The sequence below is a fragment of the Desmodus rotundus genome, chromosome X, assembly GCF_022682495.2.
Source record: "Desmodus rotundus isolate HL8 chromosome X, HLdesRot8A.1, whole genome shotgun sequence".
Classification (NCBI taxonomy): Eukaryota; Metazoa; Chordata; class Mammalia; order Chiroptera; family Phyllostomidae; genus Desmodus; species Desmodus rotundus.
The window spans coordinates 91,314,590-91,337,264 of NC_071400.1; the positions used below are offsets into that span (position 1 = coordinate 91,314,590).

General features: G+C 40.1%; 1 protein-coding gene across 3 annotated transcripts in view; it reads right to left on the reverse strand.

Annotated features, from left to right (window-relative positions):
* PPEF1 (protein phosphatase with EF-hand domain 1) overlaps positions 1-22,675 on the reverse strand; it is a 104,081-nt gene that overhangs the window by 76,700 nt on the left and 4,706 nt on the right. For all 3 annotated transcript variants that reach the window (XM_024569881.3, XM_045203314.2, XM_071220303.1), the window contains 5 exons: positions 22,528-22,624; positions 17,401-17,565; positions 12,711-12,797; positions 10,528-10,601; positions 3,743-3,885 (listed from right to left, as the gene is read on the reverse strand). In XM_024569881.3, the coding sequence (XP_024425649.1) occupies positions 3,743-3,785 (43 nt within the window). In that variant the 5' untranslated portion in view covers positions 3,786-3,885; positions 10,528-10,601; positions 12,711-12,797; positions 17,401-17,565; positions 22,528-22,624. The remainder of the gene's footprint in view (positions 1-3,742; positions 3,886-10,527; positions 10,602-12,710; positions 12,798-17,400; positions 17,566-22,527; positions 22,625-22,675) is intronic.

Sequence of the window (22,675 nt, forward strand, 5' to 3'; positions counted from 1 at the left end):
AAATCAATATCTCTTATGAATACAGATGTAAAAATCCTAAGCAAAATACTAGCAAACTGAATCTAACAACATATAAGAAGGATTATTATATACCACAATCAAGTGGGATTTATCTCAGGAATGCAAAGTTGGTATAACATCTAAAATTCAATTACTGCATACCATTTCAGAGAATAAAATACAAAAACTAAATGATCATCTCAATACAATTGTTCCTTGGTATCTGTGGGGGATTAATTCGAGCCCCCAAAGATACCAAAATATGCAGATGCTCAAGTCTCCTATATAAAATGGCATAGTGTTTGCATCTAAACTATATTTGCATATAGGCTATAGCATGGTATGCCTACACATCACTGCATTCATGTGGATCAAGCATAGTGCTCAGGGCATGGCAAATTCAAGTTTTGCTGTTTGAAACTTTCTGGGATATTTTTCTTTCTCATATTTTTGATCCATGGTTGGTTGAATCAATGGATGTGAGATCCAAGATATGGAGGGCCAACTATACATGCAAATAAAGCATTGCACAAAATTAAACTCCATTTCTTAATAAAAAATAATATACTAGGAATACGAATGAACTTCTGCAACCTGATAGAGAGCATCTACAAACAAGCCACAGCTAATGTCATATTTAAAGACTGAATGCTTTCCCTCGACTCCAAGATCAGGAAAAAGACAAAGATGTCTCCTCTCACACTTCTATTCGACATTGTAACAAACGTCCTAGCCAGGGTAATTAGGCAAGAATATGAAATAAAAGGCACACGGTAGAAAGGAAGCAGTAGAACTATCTCTATTTGCAGATGACATGATTTGTAAACAGTAAACCCTGAGGAATCCATTAAAAACTATGACAGCTAATAAATGAGTTCAGCAAGGATTCAGAAGACAAGGTCAATATACAAAAAACTGTTTTTCTACACACTTGTAATGAACAATCCAAAAATGAAGTTAAGAAAACAATTTCATTTATTCAATACAATAGCATCAAAAAGAATAAAATACTTGGGCTACTTTGACAAAAGAAGTGTCAAACTTCAACTCTGAACACTACAAAACACTGTTGAAAAAAAAAAATTAAAGAAGACCTAAATAAATGGGAAGACATCCCATGTTCATGAACAGATGATTTAACTGTTAAGATGGCAATCTCCCCAAACTGATCTACAGATTCAATGCAATCCCCATCAAAATTCCAGCTGGCTTCTTTTGAGAAATTGACTAATTGATCCTACAATTCATATGGAAATGTAAGGGACCCAGAAAGCTGAAACAATCTTGAAAAAGAAAGAAAGTTAAAGGACTCACTCCAATTTCAAAACTTTCAAGAAGAGCTACAGTAATTAAGACAGTGTGGCACTGGCCTAAGGATAAACATATAGATCAATGGAATAGTACTTAAGAGTCCAGAAATAAACCCTCACACTTGTGGTCAATTTATTTCTCACAGTAGTGTCAAGACCATTCAACAGGGAAAGAACAGTCTTTTCAACAAATGGTACTGGGACAAATAGATATCCACACACAAAGAATAAATTTGTACCCCTTACCTCAAACCATATAGAAAAATTAACTCAAAATGGATCAAAACCTAAATGTAAGAGCTAAAAGATAACACTCTCAGAAAAAAAAAACGAGGATAAATAATCCTGTACTTGACTGTAGATTCTTAGATATAAGAATTCTTAGATAAAAGTACAAGCAACCAATGAAAAAATGAATTGGACTTATCAAAATTAAAAACCTTTGTCCTTCAAAGGACATCATCCAGAAACTAAGAAGACAACCCAATGAATGGGGGAAAATATTTGGAAATCATATATTTGATAAGGAAGTAGTAACCAGAATATATAAAGAATTTTTACAACAAAAATAAATAATTAAAAATGGACAAATGATCTGAAAAGACATTTCTCCACAGAAGATTTACAAATGGCCAATAAACACATGGAAAGGTGTTCATCATCATTAGTCACTGGGGAAATGCAAATGAAAACCCTAATAAAACAATACTTCATACTCTTTAAGATGGATATAATCAAAAGGGCAGACAGTAACAAGTGCTGCCAAAGATGTGGAAAAATTGGAACCATCATGCATTGCTAGTGCAGTTACCTGGTAAAACAGTTCAAAAGTTATCATATGTTAAACCTTGAGCTACCATATGACCCAGCTATTCTAATCCTTGAATAAGATTAGGTCACCAGTTTAATTCCAGGGCAGGGCACATGCCTGGGTTGTGGGGCTGATCCTTGGTTGGGACACATGCAAGAGGCAACCAATTGATGTTGCTCTCACACATCAATGTTTCTCTCCCTCTCTTTCTTCCTCCTCTCCCCTCTCTAAAAATAAATAAATAAAATCTTTTTTTTTAAAGTGGTGGTTACACAACATTATGAATGTACCAAATGCCATTGAATTATTCTCTATGAAATGGTTCATTTTATGTTAGTAATTTCACCTCAATAAATTATTTTTAAAAAGCAAGCCAAAAATCCAAGATATTTCCATTTACATGCAACATTTTAAAAGTTGAAAAGTATTTTTAAAAGAGAGAACTTACTTTCAAGCTTGAGCTTGGCTTTTTTTTTTTTTAACCAAAGAAATTTGGCTAAATTTAAAAATCTCTGGGTAAACCTACATATAAAACAATACTCTCTTCACTCTTTTACAATAAATTACTACTATGGAATTAGTTCATCTGAAACTGTTGAAAGATTTATTTTATGATGTGCTTACAGATTTGAAAAGTTAGTGCACCCCCCATGTCTCTACTGTCAGACATAAGCTAGCTAATGCACCAGCACAATTCAACTAGGCGAGGGCAGCACAGCATTTGAGACCAAAAGAAAAACATCTCACACTAATTAGTATGGAACATTCTGCATCCTAACATCTCTATATTAAGCCTGAGTAAACTTCCAAAACCAAAACGTGGAGTAGAAATTGGGAAAATTATTTATACCTAGATAACAAAGGAATGGAGTTTAAGAGCAAATTATTCACATAATTGTCCCAGCTTGTTTGTTTTGATTCTAGTTTGCTTATGAAGACTATGTCTCAAACACTCAAGTGAGTTTCAACTACATTCTAGTAGCTATGAGAAAGAACCTCAGTACAAAATAAAGGAAATATTTAAGCCCCTAATTATATGGCGGTAGTGCGGGGCATGTCACGTCATCTATTTGGAAACAACACCCTTTTGGAAAGCAGATGCGCTAGCATTTCCCAAATTCTATCTAGAATAGTCTAAAACCATGAGGTAAATCTCATAAAGTTTTGTATTGAATAGCCATAACAAAATCTGATCACTGAGTTATAAAACCTAATAAAGATCCAATGATGTTATTAAATGTTACATAGCATGAATATATCTATTTATGAGAACATTGAATAAACAGATATAAATTTACAGAGGCTTTCTTGTTCCCTGCCACTGAGTTTTAAATTGAGATTTTTATATTGGTACATTTCCAACTGAAATCAAATCAAACATAAAATATCTCTTAGATAATACTTTATGGTACACATCATAAATTCAAAGCTACATCTTCCTAAAGGTACTTTCCCACGTTACCCCAACATTTAACCTTGGTTCAAGCGATGATGCCTTGTACAAAATCACACAGAGCAGACAGATCCAGAGCCAACCATGTGAGTAAATGAGAAAGGGGAACAGGTAATTGGCTCACTCTTCCCCTTTCAACAGGAAGACAGGCACATTCCTAGCACTCACTTTTTGCAGTTTTCTTGATTCTAATTGAACTTCCGCAGCCCATGTCTTCTAGATGGTGTAAAAAAGCTTCACTTTCCTATTCCCAGATGGTGCGAATAGCTGTGAGGAACCGCTCCTTAGCTGAGCCACTTCAGTCACAGACCCTGATGGGGAATACACAAAAGGGAGGGGAGGAGAGGGAAAGAAGCCCCGTTAACAACAAGGCATCTAAGTGATCGGTAGGATTCATTTTATGCTTCCTCTCAACTGCTGGCCATCATGTGATGTGGAAAGTGATCAGGCATCATCTAATCCTGGTCTATTTTCCACAACACAGCAGCAGCAATGGAGCGGCTATAGACTGCTTTTCTGCTACACTTAAATTACGCTTTCCTCATGTCTCAGTCAGATCACGGTCTGTAGAAAATAAAGCATTAAAAATGAAAAGAAAAATGGAAATGGAAAAGTGTATAATTTTCTAACTGAAATATAGAGAATGGGACATAAAGGATATGACATTAACAGTTTTAATTTTCAGTTCAAAATAGTTAAGTCTATCTGTGCTTTGAAAACCACAAGCTGAAGACTATGAGACAAAAACAACATATTTAAACAACAATGCCAAAATTCAAATGAAAGTAAGTTCTTTGATCAGTTGGGGCACTTATTTTAAAAAAGGAAGCTCAAGGCCTCCCCCTACACTAAGGTATCGGAATCTGTGCAAGTACCCTTTTTAAAAAAGCTCTCTCAGTGTTGTTTTATAGTGTTTTGTTTTGTTTTAACCCTCACCCAGGACATGCTTGCTAATTTTAGAGAGGAGAAGGGAGGGAGAGAAACATCAATTGGTAGCCTCTCCTATGTGCCCCTACCAGACCAAACCTGCAACCCAGGCATGTGCCTTGACCAGGAATTGAACCCGTGATCTTTTGCCTTTCAGTCTAGGGACGATGCTCTCCAACTAAGCCACATGGGCCAGGGCTCTCTTCAGTGTTTTTAAGACCCCTCCAAGTCTACCCTCCACTTGCTCACCAGCACTTCCGGTGAGTTAGATGAAACTGCTAAACTGATCTTAATCACTCCCTGAGAGTTTCCAACAAAATTGCTTTCCTCGTCACTTTTTTTGGGTGATGTTTCTAAAGGGAACCAAAAATTTTGTCTTTTTGGACATTAATTTTTAAGCAGGGTATTAAGAAACAAAAGATTTAGAAAGAACCTTTGACCCTTCCCCTTTCCTGCCTAAGGAATTCAGACAGAAAAAAACCTGCTGCTTCAGGAAGGGAACCTTAGCATAATCAACTTAGTATTAGACAGGAAGACTCCAAGCAGGAGCATTTACTAGACGGCCCGTTTCTCATTGTTTCTGGGTTACCTAGCAAAAGTATGTTCCCCTCTTCCTCAGCTACCTGTAAATTGCCTACTCCCTTTGAAATCTCAGACCCCACCCCCTCTTTCTTCTTTGTCCCAAATGACATATGTACCCAATTTTACTTCATTGACTTTGGAATTTCCATACTTATGTGAATTCCTCATGTGCATGTATTAAATTTTGATTTTCTCCTGTTAATCTGTCTCTGTTAATTTGATTATTAGTCCTTAGAAGAACTTAGAAGGTGGGAAGAAAAGTATTATTATTTTTTTAGCTCCCACATTTCCTTTATTTGTTGATGCTCCAAACCAACCTGATCTAATATATTTGCATTTCTTGATAGGAACAAAGTCAGAAAACAACTGACTAGGGGAATGTCTGTTTTTCATTAGCACTACACTAAAAGCTTTGAAATCTTAACTGTAGAAAGGGGAAAACTAAAATGAGCAAAATACTTGAATTATGGAAATATTTTTAAACAATAATAACCTTAATGAACAGCTATTCTAGTTAGAGCTAGGCCTGATTCTTTTGTTGCCTATTAGTATCATCTGGGGAGCTTTTAAAACTGCCAATGTTCAGTCAGCAAGCACCTCATTAAATCAGAATCTCTGGGGGTTTCGAAAACACTAATGCCTGGGTTCCCTTGGGTGGGGTTGGGCATCTTGATTTTTTAGAGCTCCCCAGATGATTCTACTATATAGCAAAGTTTGTCAATCTCTAGTAGAGACATTGGTTTAGCAAACCCACGATGATGCCTAGTGAGCATCTTATTTTCCTCTGAATGCTTTTTGACTCCATCTGTTTGGTACAAAACGATTCCAGAGGTCATATCAGGCTTATGAGGCTGTGGTTTCTGGCATCTCCTCTTTTCTCGTTTTTGAAAGTGGGGCACTATTTACACATTGCCTGTCTTCTCTCCATATTCAGAAATTTCTCTGAGGTTATCTGCAGTGCCTATGAGAACACATCTACTGGGGCCTTCATCAGCCTTTGAAGTAGTTCATATAGTCCTGCTGACCCTATCCAAGTGCCTAGATTAGTGCTTGCCAACATGAGTATCACAAGACTTACCAGAGGAGATCGTTTAAAAATGCACACTCCCAGGCCTTACTGCCAATATTGGATTCAAGCAGTCTGGGGGACCTGGGAATCTGCAACTAAAGTGCTCCCTTCAGCCCTGGCTGGTGTGGCTCAGTGGACTGAGTGCCAGCATGTGAACCAGAAGGTTGCCGATTCCGTTCCCAGTCAAGGTGCAAGCCTGGATTGTAGGCCAGGTCCCCAGTTGGGGGCATGTGAGAGGCAATTAATCTATGTTTCTCTCCCTTTCTTTCTCCCTCCCCTCCCCTCTTTCTAAAAATAAATAAATAAATTCTTTATTAAAAAGTGCACCCTTCAGGGGACTTTGATGTAGGCATTCCCTGTATCTCAGTTCGAGACACACTGCTCTCCATATCTTCCTTGGGCTTCATTTCCATCTTCATGCTATTTTTTTTACCATTTTTATGAATATATGAGTTGGGCATTGAGTAGGCAACAAACACTTATTCAACAATAGAAAGTGATATACTTCAATCTCGATTTTCCTTTTCTAGAAAAAGAAATAAAGCAACATCTCTCTCCTAAGGCATCTATCTGGTTCTCAGCCATCCCTCAGTTAATTCATTACACAAGAAAAGTCCATGTAAAATATTCACTAGGAACTAAAAAGCATCATACTTGAATATATTTCTGCTAGACTGTAAACTCCCAGGGTATCTTTCTTTCTAAACACTCCCTGAATCTCCATGCCCCTACGCAGTGCCTTTAACAAAGCAGGTTTTTGATAAATGCTGAATGAATGAATGAATGAATGTTTCTAAGACAGAGTCCTTTAAAAAATTAATAACTAAGCCCTGGCCAGTGTGGCTCAGTTGGTTGGAGTGTTGTCCCATAAACTGAAAAGTCGCAGGTTTGATTCCTGGTCAGGGCATGTGCCTGGGTTGAGTCCCTGATTGGGGCGCATGCAGGAAGCGACCGATCGATGTTTCTCTCACATCGATGTTTCTGCCCCTCTCTCTGTCCCTCTCTTCCCCTCTCTAAAATCAATAAGCATGTCCTTGGGTGAGGGTAGGAACATTTTTTTAAAATTAATAACTAAAAATAATTATTAGTCTGTCATTTTGTATATAGATGCTGGCTATTTGATTCTAAACCTTTCATTAAACCAGAAAATGGGTAGTACTTATATATCTATTTTTAAAGGAAATTTAAAAATCATGATGGAAATGAGAATTGTTCTAGAACTTTTGGTTATTAGGAAAAAAGCTTATTAGAATTTTTACATTATTAAATATAATTATTAAGCAAGTTACTTTTAAAGTGTTTTTCTCCCTCAGGTAACAAGTAAAAAAAAAAGAAGAAGAAGAAGAAAAAGAAAAAGAGAGTTCATTTTAATTCTTGCCAAAACAAGAGCTGGTTAAGTCTAGGTGCTGCTTCCTACTCCCACACACTCCCCAGCCTAGACTGTAATCTCCCAGTTAAAGGCAGAAAGGGAAGCAAGTTTTTGAACAGTGCATGTGCCTTTGAGGACATCTCTGGCTAACTGCAAAGCTGATAAAAATGATTTAGGGATTTTCCATTATTTGAGAAAACCTAAGTTTCTTCCATTTCCTGCCCTCTGTCAGCATTAGAAAATCATTTAGCCCTGGCCAGGTAGCTCAGTTGGTCAGGGCATCATCCCCACATGCCAAGGTTGCAGGTTCAATCCCGCCATCAGGGCACATACAAGAATCAACCGGTGAATGCATAAATAAGTGGAAGAACAAACAGATATTTCTCCCTCCCTCTCCCTCTCTCTCTCAAATCAATAAAAAATTTTAAATTTTTTAAAAAAGAAATGCATTTAGTGTGCTAAAGAAGTCCCCGAAGAAATGGTTCCCTGGGGCCTGAAAGGAGTTCCTGCAGCTCAAGAGGTGGGGAGCAGAATTCACAAAGACCCAAGGATACGATAGTCAGTGACACGAACCACTGAAAAGGCATCTCTTGGTGAAAAAAAACCAGCTTGAAACTTGCCCACTGCTGCTGCCTCTACCAATATATACATATATACTGAGGATGGTTTTTAAGCATAAACATAAAATAGTGACTCATCATTGGCATTCACTTTTAATTTATAGAACGAAAGGTTTCTAAGGCTTCTACTAAAAGGTTTTCACTGTGCGTGTGTGGAGGAGGAGTGACGGGGGAGAAGTGGAGGGTTGAACTGTTTGACGTTGTTCAGTTCTTTTCATCCTAAACACTTTTCATTTCCAAAGGTGGAAATGCAAGGAAAGAATGAAAGATGGCCCTTGGAGCCAAGCTAACCTTGGCTGCCAAATACCCTCTGAGCACTATCCCAGTCTCCCCAAGTTGTTCTTACTCATTATTTTATTTCAATGTGCATCTCTACTGAACCCTCATACCTTGGCTCAGTCGCCTTGACCTTGAGTCCACCTCCGGCATTCTAGATGTGAACTGTGTGGTTTCCCATGCTAGAAATTCAGCTTTTCCTAGAGAAAACTTAGCTTTTGAGAGAAGTTCCTACTCTATCTCTGGCCCCAAGGAACCCAAATCTAGAACCCACAGTCACTCAACTGTGGGCACCACTCGTGGAGGACAGATACCTCTTCAGGCTCACCCTCCTGCATTATCTTCCATCTTCATTGAAACAGGGGTTCTACAGCCTGATGTCTGTGGCCTGAATATAACTATGGGGCAGAGAGTAGAGGAGTCCCTAACAGACCATGCTAGACAGGCCCCTTCCACCATTGCCTGTCAGTAAAACATTGTAGCATTTGCTTGTTGTACCTAGGGTCTGAAGTTAATAATGGGAGATCTGTACGACTAAGCTGGTGATTCTTCCTTTCATTAGATGAAAGGCTAAGAAAAGGGAGGAGACTATACTGACCACCAGGAGGTGTCTGAAGGTATCTATTGTTATATCAGACAAGATTGTGATCAGGTGGCAGCTTGGCCTGGTGCCAGGTGCTCCAAAGTTTGAACAACAGTAGTTCTATGTGGTTTATAATTCTAGGAATAATGAAAAAAAAAAAAAGTCCCACCATCAAATAAGTTCAGGAGAAGTAGGATTACACAGGTGTTTTTTACTAAAAGACTCCTCAGAACCTTCAAGACGTTAATGTGTGTTGTGAATCTCTAGTGTCTACTGTTTCCCAAACAACCTAGCAGGGGACCCTTTTGAGGGAAAGCAACTCAAACACATCTACTGTTCCTAACTGCCTAACGCTGGCCCAGTGCAGCCTGGGGTTTAGAAGTCAGACAAACCAAAGTTTAAATTCTTCTCAGCTAGCCATTAATTCCTCTGCACCTCAGTTTTCTCATAAGGAACTAGGGATAATAACTCATAACTGACATACTTGTACTGAGGACTAGTGAGGAGCAATCCTTAGCTGGTGAGTTAGGCGGGGCTGTGCATGGGTGAGTACCTCCTGTGGTAGAAGTGTTGAAACAAAACTTGTGTTTGCTCAAATCTCTTCCTTGCAAGTGCATTGTCTGGGACCTTTCAGACACTAAATTCCTTTGGTGTCCACAGGTTCTGGGATAATTGTAGATTCACAAGATATGGGTTCTTTTCTCCTGGGATCACTAAGATCTGCAAAAACACTATACCAGTAATAATAATAACAGCTAAAATCAACAGTACTTATGAAGGGACTCCTATTGACCCAGCACAGTGGGTGCTTTGTATTTCCACTATTCCAGTTAATGGTCATAGCAGCCGCCAAAATGGCATCATCACTCCCATATTTAGATGAACAAACTGAGACTTGGAAATTAAATACGGTACTCCGTGGCACAGCTGATCAGTGGCAGACCTGAAGACCCACTCTGCTTAATCGTAAAGAACAAAAATGTTGGCTAAAAGGTTTGCTACGCCTTGGTTTCAGAATCCAATCTGATCAATGTATGTAAGCACTGAATCACTGGAGAGAATTCCTGAATGTTGCAAGGAATTCTGTTTGTCTTTCTTACAGAGAGATGGAAACTCTGTGGTCCTCTGCAATAACAAGAGGCCAAGGGAGCTAAAAAAAAGATTTCTGAACATAAAGTTGTACAATGGAGCTTGGGGAACACACTGATAAGGGCCTAGAAGGGTTTCTTAAAGTATCCCTTCCCTCATTTTCTAGCTCTCAACCAAGTGACCACAGACTTTTTCCAAGGTCACATTCATTTGACAGAGGCCACGACCCTTCAGGCTGCAAAGTCAAATGTATGCCTTTTAAAGATAATGGCAAGGGAGTTGCAATAAGCATCTTTGAGAAAAATCAATCTGAGAAATTGCAAAGCAATAAAATAAACTCCAAGGAGTGCACATTCCCTATTCTGTTGCTACATAATATATGTTAATAATGTACACTTCTGCACCCCCAAAGTACCCAAGAATAAACAAACATATCACCTGGTTCTTTTGCTTGGCCAGTGTAGAGGTTTTTCCTCGCCCCCAAAAACGTTCTCTATGAGGAATGTCGAGGTCTGAAAGAAAAAAGGTAGAATTGCTGTTCTCTCTGGAGCACCCCCTACACATACACATGCACCCCACACATCTCACATCTCTGCACCTCTCTGCAGGGCAAGCTCTGGCTTAAACAAATCAAGAAATAAACACACCCGCACACACAAAGAAGTAACTCAAACAGGCCACGGCTGCTTTGCCTTTCAGTCTGGAAGGTGAGCCCAGAGCCACAGATCTGGGAGAGGCTGAGCTCTGGCTTGGAGCCACAGCTGTCTGACCCAATGCTGCCCTGTTCCAGACTAAGAGATAAGGGATGTGCTCAAGTAATGGGCTGCAGTCACATGACTGCTTCCAGGGGGACCAGGCTCTTGTATTGGCAGAACCAGGCTCTGCACAGGCAGGATCAGGCTGGTATTTGCATAAATAATCTGTATCAGTACCAAATATAAAAGAGAATTTTGGTAAGGGCAGAAAAGCATTCAATGGCTGACTCTTTAGGTCAACCAAGGATGATTTCTAATAAACATTACCGCAGCCTGGGTACGATTAAGCAAAGGGACTAAGATCACTAAACATTCCTCCTTAGGACTTGAAAAGACAGGGTTAAAGGAGCAGTTGTTGGGTGCTGTGCTGCAAATTTATTTATATGACATTTTTATTCCCCCAGTTATTCAATTAGCCGCTTGTTGGAAAAACCATCTGTGAAAGGGAAATTCACCCCCCTCCATCAGCAGAAAGGAAAAGGAAGGTTGACCTGTAATTTTGCTGAGTTAGAGGAAGAAGACACACGTGAATAATCAAAGTGCAGATGTCGGTACTGGAGGCCAGCAGCCACAGTTTGGCTGTCTTCTGAGGCAATCCAGGGGTGACCTCATTCCCAGAGTCACACTGACTGCAGCTGCACTGACAGCGATTTTCCTCCCACACTTTTCCTGGTTGGTTTCACAGCATATGGCCTTAGCTTACTGGCCTTAGGCATTGAGAGCTAGGATTTAAAGGACTCCAGCCATAATCACTTTATAACCCCACCCAAACTGCTCTTTAGCCAATTCCTTTCTGCAATTGGGTGCCACAGGAGATCCAGTAAAAGCATTTACCTAGCTTACTATTTAATCTAATGGAGTCACTTTAAAAATAACTGGAAAGGCAGCTCTGGGCTTCTCTACTCTTATTAGCACATTAAATGTTATCAGAGGACCTCATTATGAGGTAATGTAACTGTACAGGTTTCCATGGCAGGGACTCCAATACCAGGACCTGATGAGGCTGCCATACACATCGTAAATGATAGCATAATTACCCAGGCTCCCACAAAAAATAGTGGACAATGTCACTATATGGCTGTTTCCAACCTAATACCTATGCAATCCACAGTGATTAAATGATGGCTATGTCTAGATACAGTTGTTCAAATGTCACCTCCTCTGTGTGAAGCCTTTCCTGAATCACCAAAGGCGAGTTAGTCACTCTGCTTTCTGGCACTCAAAGCCATGTGTGCATCCAATTATGGAACTTCCCAAAGTGCGCTGCAATTTGTCATTTTACATATGAAATCCTTAAGGGAAACGATCCACTTCATTCCCCTTGGCATTTCCAGCACCAAATGCATAAGTACTCACCAAATATTTGTTTAATCACATCAAGAGAGAAAAGGAGGGAAAGAACTCATGATTTAGGTGATTATTTTAATGACCAGCTTCTGGACCATGAATTAATTGGACTGGCTATGCCCTTTATGTGACTTGTCTAAAACTTAGAATTTGCTTAAAATGAAGAACTTCACCATATTTTTCCATTGTACAAAGAATCCTAAAATGTTACTTTGAGCACCATGAGAAATAATTGGAGCCAGCTTCCAATTATTATATGAGTGTTGATGTATGTGAATAAATTACAATGACAGTAACATGGATTGAGTACTTACTATGTTCTAGGCACTTATTAATTTTACATGTGTTAATCTTATTTAATCTACACAACCATCGTATGAAGTATATACTATTTATGCATTAGGAACTATAGCCCAAAGTCAAACAGCAAAAGAGTGACAGAGCTGCAATTTGAACCCAGGCACTTTGAATCTAGAACCTCTACTTATAACCATTCCACAACACTGCCTCAGTCAGTACCTCGTATATTGGTAGAACGATATTTCCAGCCTTTATTCAGATGTTCTCTGGATGTCCTCTAGCTGAGCACAGATGTGTTGTCCTAGCCTGAAAAAAGAAAAAATAATGGGCAAAGTAATGTTAACAGTTCCAAACTCACTCATTAACAGAAGAATTATACCCCTACAAGTTGAGGTAGGTCAACTTATCTCTGAATGGGCACATCATTATATAAAATCAGCCAATAGGAAATATAAGAGCTCATTTTCCCCCAGAAAAGGCCATCACCCTTAACCAAAATGCCCTGTGCTCCTTCATTCCACATGTGTTTATTGAGCACCACCTATGTGGCAGGCACTGTGCTGAGAGACGGACATAAATGGTGAACAAAATGGAAATGATTAGATGAGGCAAACATATAGGTAAATGAGAAATTAAAATAAAATGACAAATAAAAATTTGTCTCCCCTAATCGAATATAAATTCCAGGTACCTAAAACAGTGCCAGGCACATATTTATTATATGAGTAAATGAAAGCAATATAGTATGATAAAATCTCTAACAGGGCAAATAGGGACACAGAGAAAGAGTCAGAAAGAGGGACGAGAGAAGGCTTTCTGGAAGTGATGCCCATGCTGAGACCTGACGATTGAGCAGCCAGAGATAAGAGTTAACCAGAAGAAAAGGGGTGAGGGAGAGATGACTGTGTTCTTGTAGACAAGTATATTTTACAGTACTTAACACGGGTATGAAATGGGAGAGTTAAAGCCCTGGCTGGTGTGGCTCAGTGGGTTGAGCGCCGGCGTGTGAACCAAAGGGTCACTGGTTTGATTCCCAACTAGGGTACATGCCTAGCTTGTGGGCCAGGTTCCCAGTAGGGGGCACAGGAGAGGCAATCACACATTGATGCTTCTCTCCCTTTCTTTCTCCCTCCCTTCCCCTCCGTCTAAAAATAAATAAATAAAATCTTTTTTAAAATCGTAAAAAAGAATAAAAAGAAATGGGAGCGGTAAAGTAAATCAGAATGAACTGTGGCCCTAATTATACTGCTGCAATTAGACTTTTGAGAAGGCAGAGAAAAGGGTGTGTCTGCTGTGATTGAAAAACGGCTGCCTCTCCACCTCTGTAGGCTAGACTTCTCCTTGGCTGTCTTGGCTGTTTCTCTTTCCTTTCCCACTTCCCTACTCCCCTACTGTGTTTGCCTTCACATTCCACATAAACTTCTTGCTCTGAAATGCTTGTCTAAGTATCTGCCAGAGAGGAGACACAAACCTGCACCTCACTAGTCTATGGTAGTAGCCAATTATGGAACGATAGTGGGGATGGAGAAGGCCATTGACCTCACAACAGGAAGACTGGGCACTGCAGGCAAACCTGTCTATTTTACAAGTTTCCTGGGGCTGGCCACAGTTCCGTTTTCTGCCAAGGGGAAGTAATTCTTTTTTTAAAAAAAAAAAGATTGTATTTATTTTCAGAGAGAGAGGAAGACAGGGAGAAAGAGAGGGAGAGAAACATCAATCAGTTGCCTCTCAGGTGGGGACCTAGTGGGGACCTGGCCCACAACCCAGGCATGTGCCCCGATTGGGAATCGAACTTGGAGACCTTTCAGTTCACAGGCCAACGCTCAATCCACTGAGCCACACCAGCCAAGGTGAAAAGTAATTCTAATGGGTCATGACACACTGTGGAATATGCCAGAATCTAGGCAAAGCAGCTGGATTTAGGAGTAGACTGAAAAAACAACATGTGCAGATCTGTTTGGTAGTGACTACTTAAGGTGTCTGTCCACTCGTGGTCTCTGATACCTCAAAGCCTGATAGTACCAAAGTGGGGTAGCTCGGATGGGGGCAGCCTCTCAGCTAGCCTTCTGGTGCTAGGACTAGTTAGAAAACAATCACACCTGATCGCAGCTTCCTAGCAGCTGGTAGTCTCCAAATTGATGTACCTACCCCACAGCAAAAGCACAGAAGATCTACTTGTTTGAGAATAGAAAGTAAAACATTAAAATTTGTATTTTTATCTGTTTTCTTACTCTTTTTGAAGTTTCCATTTTCATGTATGTTTGTAACATACATAATATGTAAATAAATAAATATACCTGTATTAGGAGCCCATTCTCAGAAAGCTTTTACTGTCAGCGGTTCACAATCAAAAACATTCAAAGAATCTTGATTTAAAGAGCCTTGATTTGGAGAGGGAAAGAATAGCAAGTAATATTATACTTAAATAAAGAGAAAGAATCACGTATATTTTCAGGGATGAGTTCTGTGTATTGAAAAACCACACTAAGTAGGACAAAAGGGAGGCCAGATTTGGCAAGTAACCAGAAAGTCATTCAAAGAAATCCAAGGTAGGTTACAACAAACTATCGATACACACAACCTAGATGAATCTCAAAGGCATTTTGCTGAGTAAAAGAAGCAGACTTAAAAGGCCGTGTACAGTTATATGAGATTTTTCAAAAGGACAAAACTGTAGTGATGGAGCACTGATCGGTGGTTGCCAGGTCAATGGGTGGGGAAGGGTGTGCCCACAAAGGGACAGCAGGGGGAGTTTTGGAGGGTGGTGTTCTGTATCCTAATTATGGTGGTGATTATGCTCATCTACCCATGTGCCCAAATCCACAGAACTGTACAGCAAGTCGATTTTACTGTACACTAATTTAAAATTAAATTTCCCAAAAAGCTTCAGAGTCGACTCTGATTTAGTGCCTTTGGGTCTGCAGATATTAAAGTCCCCATGGGCTGACTTTCACTGCCGGGGGCCCTTCCTAAATCACAGCCAGAAGCAGTGTGTTCTGCTGTAAACTGTAAGCACTAAGGAAAACACCTGCCCTTCCCTCTCACTTTACTTGTAGTTCTCTAACCGTAGGCAAAACACAAAGAACAGAGCTCCCAGTCAAAAAACATAGCCCATCCACTCTTTACTCAACAGATACTTACTGAGCATGTTCCAGTTATGAGGCAGGGACACAAAGATGAATGAGCTCTGGTTCATCTCCCTGCCAGGTGTACAGCATAATGAGGGACATGGGTCTATCCACAAATAATTTCAAAACAGGAGGTGTAGGTCCAGAGATATGCTGAGTACTATTAAGAGTTCAGAAGTGTATCAGTTTGGTCAGAGCAAGTCGGGAAATGTTTCATAGAGGATTAAAAGGTAGAAAAGGCATTCCAGGGAACATGGGAGCATGTGATATTTGAGTAGTTTCCTGATACTGGGGGATAGAGGATGTATAAAGCGGAGGATGGGGATGTGAACATAGAGAGATAGGTTGGTGCCAACTGTGATTATTCTTGTAGATCATAACAAAGAATTCAGAGTTTAACCCATCAGTTAGGGATTGCAATTTCAAATGCTTACATGAGCTGGGGCAGATAATAGAGGTGAATAAAGCAGCCTGGGTGGAAATGATGGGACATTCTAGAGAGTTTTTTGTCTAAATGAGGCAGCTGCTACTTACTGGTAGCTCTCTCTTAGGCTGCCATCCATAAATCTTGGCCCAGTGTTGCCTGATGCAATTTTTCAAGAGAAGCTGAGCTGAACATGTTTTTATGTAAAATCCCCCTATTTTTAAATATGAGTATGAGTATATTTCTGCAGATTTAAGATGCCATCGATTATAATGTGCACCACTATTTTATGTACCAATAAAAAAGCCACCCATCAAACTATGACACTCCACTGATTTTAGGACACATTCCAATTTCAGAGGTGCTAAAATGTGTATCTTAGAAGCAATGAAATACTGTAATTCTCATTTTCTCAAAACATTGTATAAACTCCACGGATCCCATGGGAGGCTGCCAGATTGGAAACTCTGAGTGAAAGGGACCCTGAGAGTAATCTGATTAGATTCAAACTTTAGGAAGGTCACCCTGAGGATCAGACGGTGATGAACTGGGCAAAACTGGACCTAAGAAGACCAATGAGGGAGCTCCTGCCATAATGCAGGAGACAGATATAAGGGCTGAATTAAAACCCTGGCAAATGGGGATGGAGAGGAGGGGCCGAATAGAAAAGTCTTTCAGGTACAAAACGCCACTGGTCCCAGACTATGTATAGGGAGCAAAGGAGATGGAGGTATCAAGAATAATTGATTCTAAGGTTTCTAGTTAGGGATAATAAATGGATTCATCACTTATTTAACACCATTTACTAGGTACCTACCTTGTGCCAGGCACAATGCTGGGTGCTAAAGGTACAGTGGTGGTCCCCACTCTTGTAATTTATAGTCTAGTGGATGATGCCATTAATTACAGAAGAGTATTAACAGGTATGGGGTAAGACAGGAAGGGGGACAAGTGTGTTTATGGTGGAGAAAAAGTAACGAGCTGAAATGTTCTATATACAGTAGAAGCTGACATTTAGAGCCCAAGACATAAATCAGATTCTGATTAAAGAGGTCATCAGGGTACCAATAACAGTTGAAGTGATTAGAGATGATAAAATAGTCAGGGAGAGCTCATAGAGTAAGAAGGCAAAAGCAGAAATCTGGGGAATAGAGATATTAGGTATGAACAAAGGAGCAATCTGGAAAGGAAGAGGCCCAGGAGAGAGGGATGTCTGTATATCAAAGGAGACAGGTATTATCATATAGTCCAACATAACTTCGTCTATAATTACTGCATAGAAGTAATGTACCGTGGCAATGTACAATTCAGATTTTCAGACTTATGGGTGTTTTGTGTGAATTCCAAATCTGCTTACCAGAGCTGGTTCTTATTTAGAGAGTTGTGATATTTTTAAATATTGCCACAATCTGTCCCTTTAGCTTGCATGTGCTCCTGTTTTGCAGTAGCTCAGTTTGTCATCTAGCAGGAGTCAATGACAGAACAATGGTAATTCTGATTTTCCTTTTGCGGGGACTGTAATCTGCCATTCAAAGACAAAAGTAAAACAAAAAAATATGAATTCATGCAATTCCCTCTCATGCTCAATTCTCACTGGGAATTAGGCAAAACTGATCTTGGCACAGATGGTGAAGTCCCCTTCCAAGACCACCATGAGATTCTTGGCCTAGAGCTCCATAACAGGTGACCCTTTAGACTTGTTCAGAAAGGCCTTTGCCCTGGCCGGTGTGGCTCAGTTGGTTCGGCATCATCCTGTGAACTGAAAGGTCATAGGTTCAATTCCTAGTCAGGGCACATGTCTAGGTTGTGGGTTCAGTCCCCAGTTGGAGTGTGCACCAGAGGCAACCAAGCAATGTTTCTCTCTCACATTAATGTTTCTCTCCCTCTCTTTCTTCTCCTCTCAGAAAAACAGGAAAGAAAGGCCTTCCATTTTATAGGAGAGGTTAGGTGACTCCTCAACATCACAGTCTTATGACTTGTGGCAAGATACTATGGTCCTTTGTACTTGTTCAGAAATGCTCTCCATTTTATTTATTTTTTAAAATATTTTACTTATTTAATTTTAGAGAGATGGGAAGGGACATAGAGAGGGAGCGAAACATTGACCAGTTGTCTCTCACATGCCCCCAACTGGGGACCTAGCCCACAACCCAGGCACTTGCCTTGACTGGGAATCAAACCGGCAACCTTTCAGTTCACAAGCTGGCACTCAATCTACTGAGCCACACCAGCCAGGGCTCCATTTCATAAAAAAGGTTAGGTGGCTCCCCAACGTCACAGTCTTATGACTTGTGGCAAGATAGTATGCTCCTTTGAACTTGTTCAGAAAGGTCCCCCATTTTAGAGGAGAGGTTAGGTGGCTCCACAATGTCACAGTCTTATGACTGGGTGGCCAGTACTCTTTCCATTACATCAAAGTTACCCAATTCCACTCTACAAATATAGCTCCAATATAATACATATTAAAGTACAATAAACTCCATAAAGTACAATAAATGCCATACACAAAACATAAAGCCCTCACGAGCTGCCCAAACAACTAAACAGAGGAAGAAGGTTAACTTTCAAACACGTTTCCATAGCTACCCAGATTGTATTCAATTCATCGTCTCCTTTAAGAGTTCTTACCCTTTTATCAGTAGCACACTCCTAGATACTCACTTGGCTGGTTGGTGACTCTTTCAGCCTGGCCTGGAGGCTCAGGATTCAATCTGTCCTGATGCTTATGGGTGTTACTTGAAGAGGACTCCTCAGCCTCAACTGAGGAGTTTACCAGAGGCCGATGATTATATAGTGATTCTTCAATAGGTTGCCTTGGCAACCCATGATGTCAGATGCAATTATGACATCACCACCTTCCAATATAATGTGAACACCACAACCTGCATGCAAAACCCACTTCCTGGTTATTGGAAAGGCAGGTACAAGGTTCTTTAAGCTTTCTTTTTGCCACCATTACCCACCTCATGTCAACCACTTTTGTATTCATAAACACAGAAAACAAAGAACAGCCCTGGCTGGTATGGCTCAGTGGATTGAGTGCCAGCCTGTGAATCAAAGGGTCCCTGATTCGATTCCCACTCAGGGCACAGTGCCTGGGTTGTGGGCCAGGTCCCCAGTTGGAGTGTGCAACCACACATTGATGTTTCTCTCCCTCTCTTTCTTTCTCCCTTCCTCTCTCTCTGAAAGTAAATAAACAAAATATTGAAAAATAACAAAGAACAGTTGGTTTCTTGGGGAAATATTGAAAATATTAGCTAAAACAAGGCCTGGGAATGATCTGTGGCTTTCTTTTCAAAACCCTTGCTACTATTGCCTCAGATGACTAAGAGCTTATGGTGAAGACTTTGGAAAAAGTCTTTAAATAATTTTCTTTGAGCATTTATTTTTATCTTGGTTTCATTCATATACTCATTTAACAAATATTTATTGAGCATCTACTGTGTGTCAGACACTGTTCCAGACCCTGGAGATATATCAGTTAACAGAACTGACAAAGTCTATTCCCTCATGAAGTTTATAGCCTAGTGAGGGAAGTAAACATTCATCAAAAAATTATAAAATAAATGTAAAATTGCAAAGAAATATGCGTTTCATGAGAGTGAATCCGGAGGTCATGGAAAAAGGCTTCTCTGAGGAAGTAACCTTTGAACTGACATCTGCAAGATGAACACAGATTATGTAGGTGGTGTTGACAGGATGGAGTCAAGCATACACTTGAGTTAAGGCTCAGTGACCTGGAATAGGTCAGTGGAGTCTATGATCTGGAGACTTTCAGAGGAGAATCCAGGGCTTCATAGCTAGGTCTTAGCTCACTAAAGCTGAAGTCAGTGTTTTCACAAATACTCCAAAGAGTGCACATTTCCATAAAACTCTCTAAAACAGTGCTTCTCAAACTATAATGTGTTTGAAAGTCACTTGGGGGTCTTGTTAAAACACAGATTCTTGGGTCTAGCCCCTTAGAGGCTCTGATTCAGTAGGCCTGGAGTGGCACTCATGAGTCTGTATTTCTATTAAGCTTCCAGGTGACAGTGAAATATACTTTGAGTGGCATTGGTCTACAACACAGTGTGATTTTTATTTGTTTGAATCACTATCTCTTTTTCAGCCCACCCTTTCATGACTTTTAAAGTCAAACTATAACAGGAACTACTATAAAGGACACATGGACAAAATCAAGGGGGAGGGTGGAGGTGGGGGAGAGAGGTGGGTTTGGCTGGGGTGGGGTGGAGGGATGGGGAGAAAAGGCATACAACTGTAGTTGAATAACAATAAAAATTAAAAAAAAAATAAAGTCAAACTATATATATTCCACAACATTTTTGTGCTTTTTGGTCAGTTTAGTAGATTTTAAATATTTGGAAAGAATGAGAGAAATAACAACTATAAGCAAACTGAGGTGTCAGTAATGTAGTGAAACTTCACTAACCTACCCCAGTGAGGTGGACTGTCATTCTTACTTAGCGAAAAGTCTGATTAGTATAGCACTTTTAAAGGAACATAATATAAATTAACCTGATGTAAGGGCCAGGAAATTTCGATATGTTTAATGACTCTTTTACTTAAAATAGGTAGGTAAGAGCTTTTTGTAGTAAACACTTTCATATTATGAATGAAGCTCTGGATTTTATAGTGTGTGAGATAAAAATAACCTCCTTTTTTAGGTCTCTGTTTCTTACTACAGAAGACAATTCCTACTGATATGCCATGTTCCTGGTGGCATGGCTAAGTGTAAAGGACACTGAAAACGAGTTGGTGAGAGATCCAAGATTTCTCTGGATTGCTTTTCCTGAGAAAACTGTGAAGTTAATATAGGGACTACAGCAAAATATTGACATTTAAACAAAATTAAAAATGAAGTCTTCGGGGCATGAAAGAGTAGGAGAATTAGGATAGGGAACCAGGAGTAAGATCTTGACATTTCAAGGAAATGTCAGCTCTGCCAATTACAACCTAGGGAACTTGGGCAACTTACATAACTTCTCTGAGCCTCAGTTTTCTCATTTAAGAAATGAGGATAATAATATGTAAATGGAATAATCTAAGTGGAAAATTCTTCAGAAACTATAAAGTGCTAAGCAAATATTAACTACCATTTCTAGGCGAGGCCTACAATTTCCGAGTGGATACACATCCTAGAGAAGAAATGTGGTCTAGCCTGTGGGTCAGGATGTGCTGGGAACCTAATAGAATGTGGTTCTAGAGTCACATCACTTGGGGTCATATTCTAGCTCCATCCCTTAGCAGCTATGTGTGAGCTTGGGAAAATTATATAAATTGTCTGTGCCTGTTTCTTAGAAAACCAGGACAGTAGCAGTACCCACCACACTGGGTTGATATAAGGAATAAATGAGTTAATATACATTGTGGCAGCCACTGATACAATAGTTGCCTAACCAATACTCATTCTCCCTTTCTTTCTTACCAATAAAACCCCAATTTTGTTCTAGGTAGCAGTGGGTTTAGCCAACAAAACTTGATTTGCTAGGTTCCCTTGCAGTTCGGGCTACTCGTGTGGCACAGTTCTGGCCAACGCAATATAAGCAGAAATCTACTGGCTGACACTCCCAGAAAAGCTATTTTCCTGAAAAAAAAAAAAAAAAAAAAAAAAAAAAAAAAGACCAGACCAGCTGTCATGAGTCCTTTCTTCTTTGCCCTTCCCCCATCCTTCCTGGAACCAGGACACAATTCCCACAGTAGGAGCAGTCCTCTTGAGTACATTAGGAAAAGAGCCTCCAATCGCAAATGATGCTGCAGAAACATGGGAGGAGGGTGAGGCATGATGACAGTGTGAAGCTGCTTCTTTCCTGACTTCATAGCACATGAGATAAAAACCAACCCTCTGTGTTAAGTCTCTGCTATTTCATTTACCTTATTACAGCCAAACACATCTCTAATACACTTGTAAAGCAGTTTGGGTGCCTGGGATCATAGTTATTCAATAAATGTTAGTTACTGTTATCATTATTTTCCCAGCCTTCTGGTCCCTAACCAGGTGGCTGGTAAATATCCCCTCCATTTTCTTGCAATCATGCCCCAAATTGCCTTTTTGAAATCAACCCCCTCCCTATTCTCAACCCTGTGGTTTGCATGAGATTGACCCCACCCCCACACTCCAAGTGTGGGCCCTGATGAGTTTATGCCAATTAGCATGAGCCTACTTCCAAAGCAACAGAGACTGTCTAGGGATGGGCCCATAACTTAGGCCTAAGGCAGTTAGCACATCCTCTTCTGGCAAAAGGAAACATTCCCGTGAGCTCCTTGTAGCTAAAGCCAGGCAATACCAGTGAATCTCAGGGCTCCTGGAGAGAGTGCTGGGACACAAACTCACTCTTCCCCTGAATGTGGTGCTCTGAGCAAGGCTGTTACCGTGAAGAGAGCCAGTCTAGGGGGTGCAACTGATACATGGAGAAAGACAGACCAAGAGAAAGGCAGGCAAATGGAGCTGCAGCCCTCCATCGTAAACCTCTGGATGAAATTTTACCTTTGGAATTTTCAAGTCAGATTCATTTGAGACTGGTTTTCCTAACTCTGTTTGGGCTGAATCCTCTGTCACTTGCAACCACAGATTCCTTCTGATACTGTTAGATGAAAAAAAAAAAAAAAGGAAAAATTTAACATAAAGATTACAT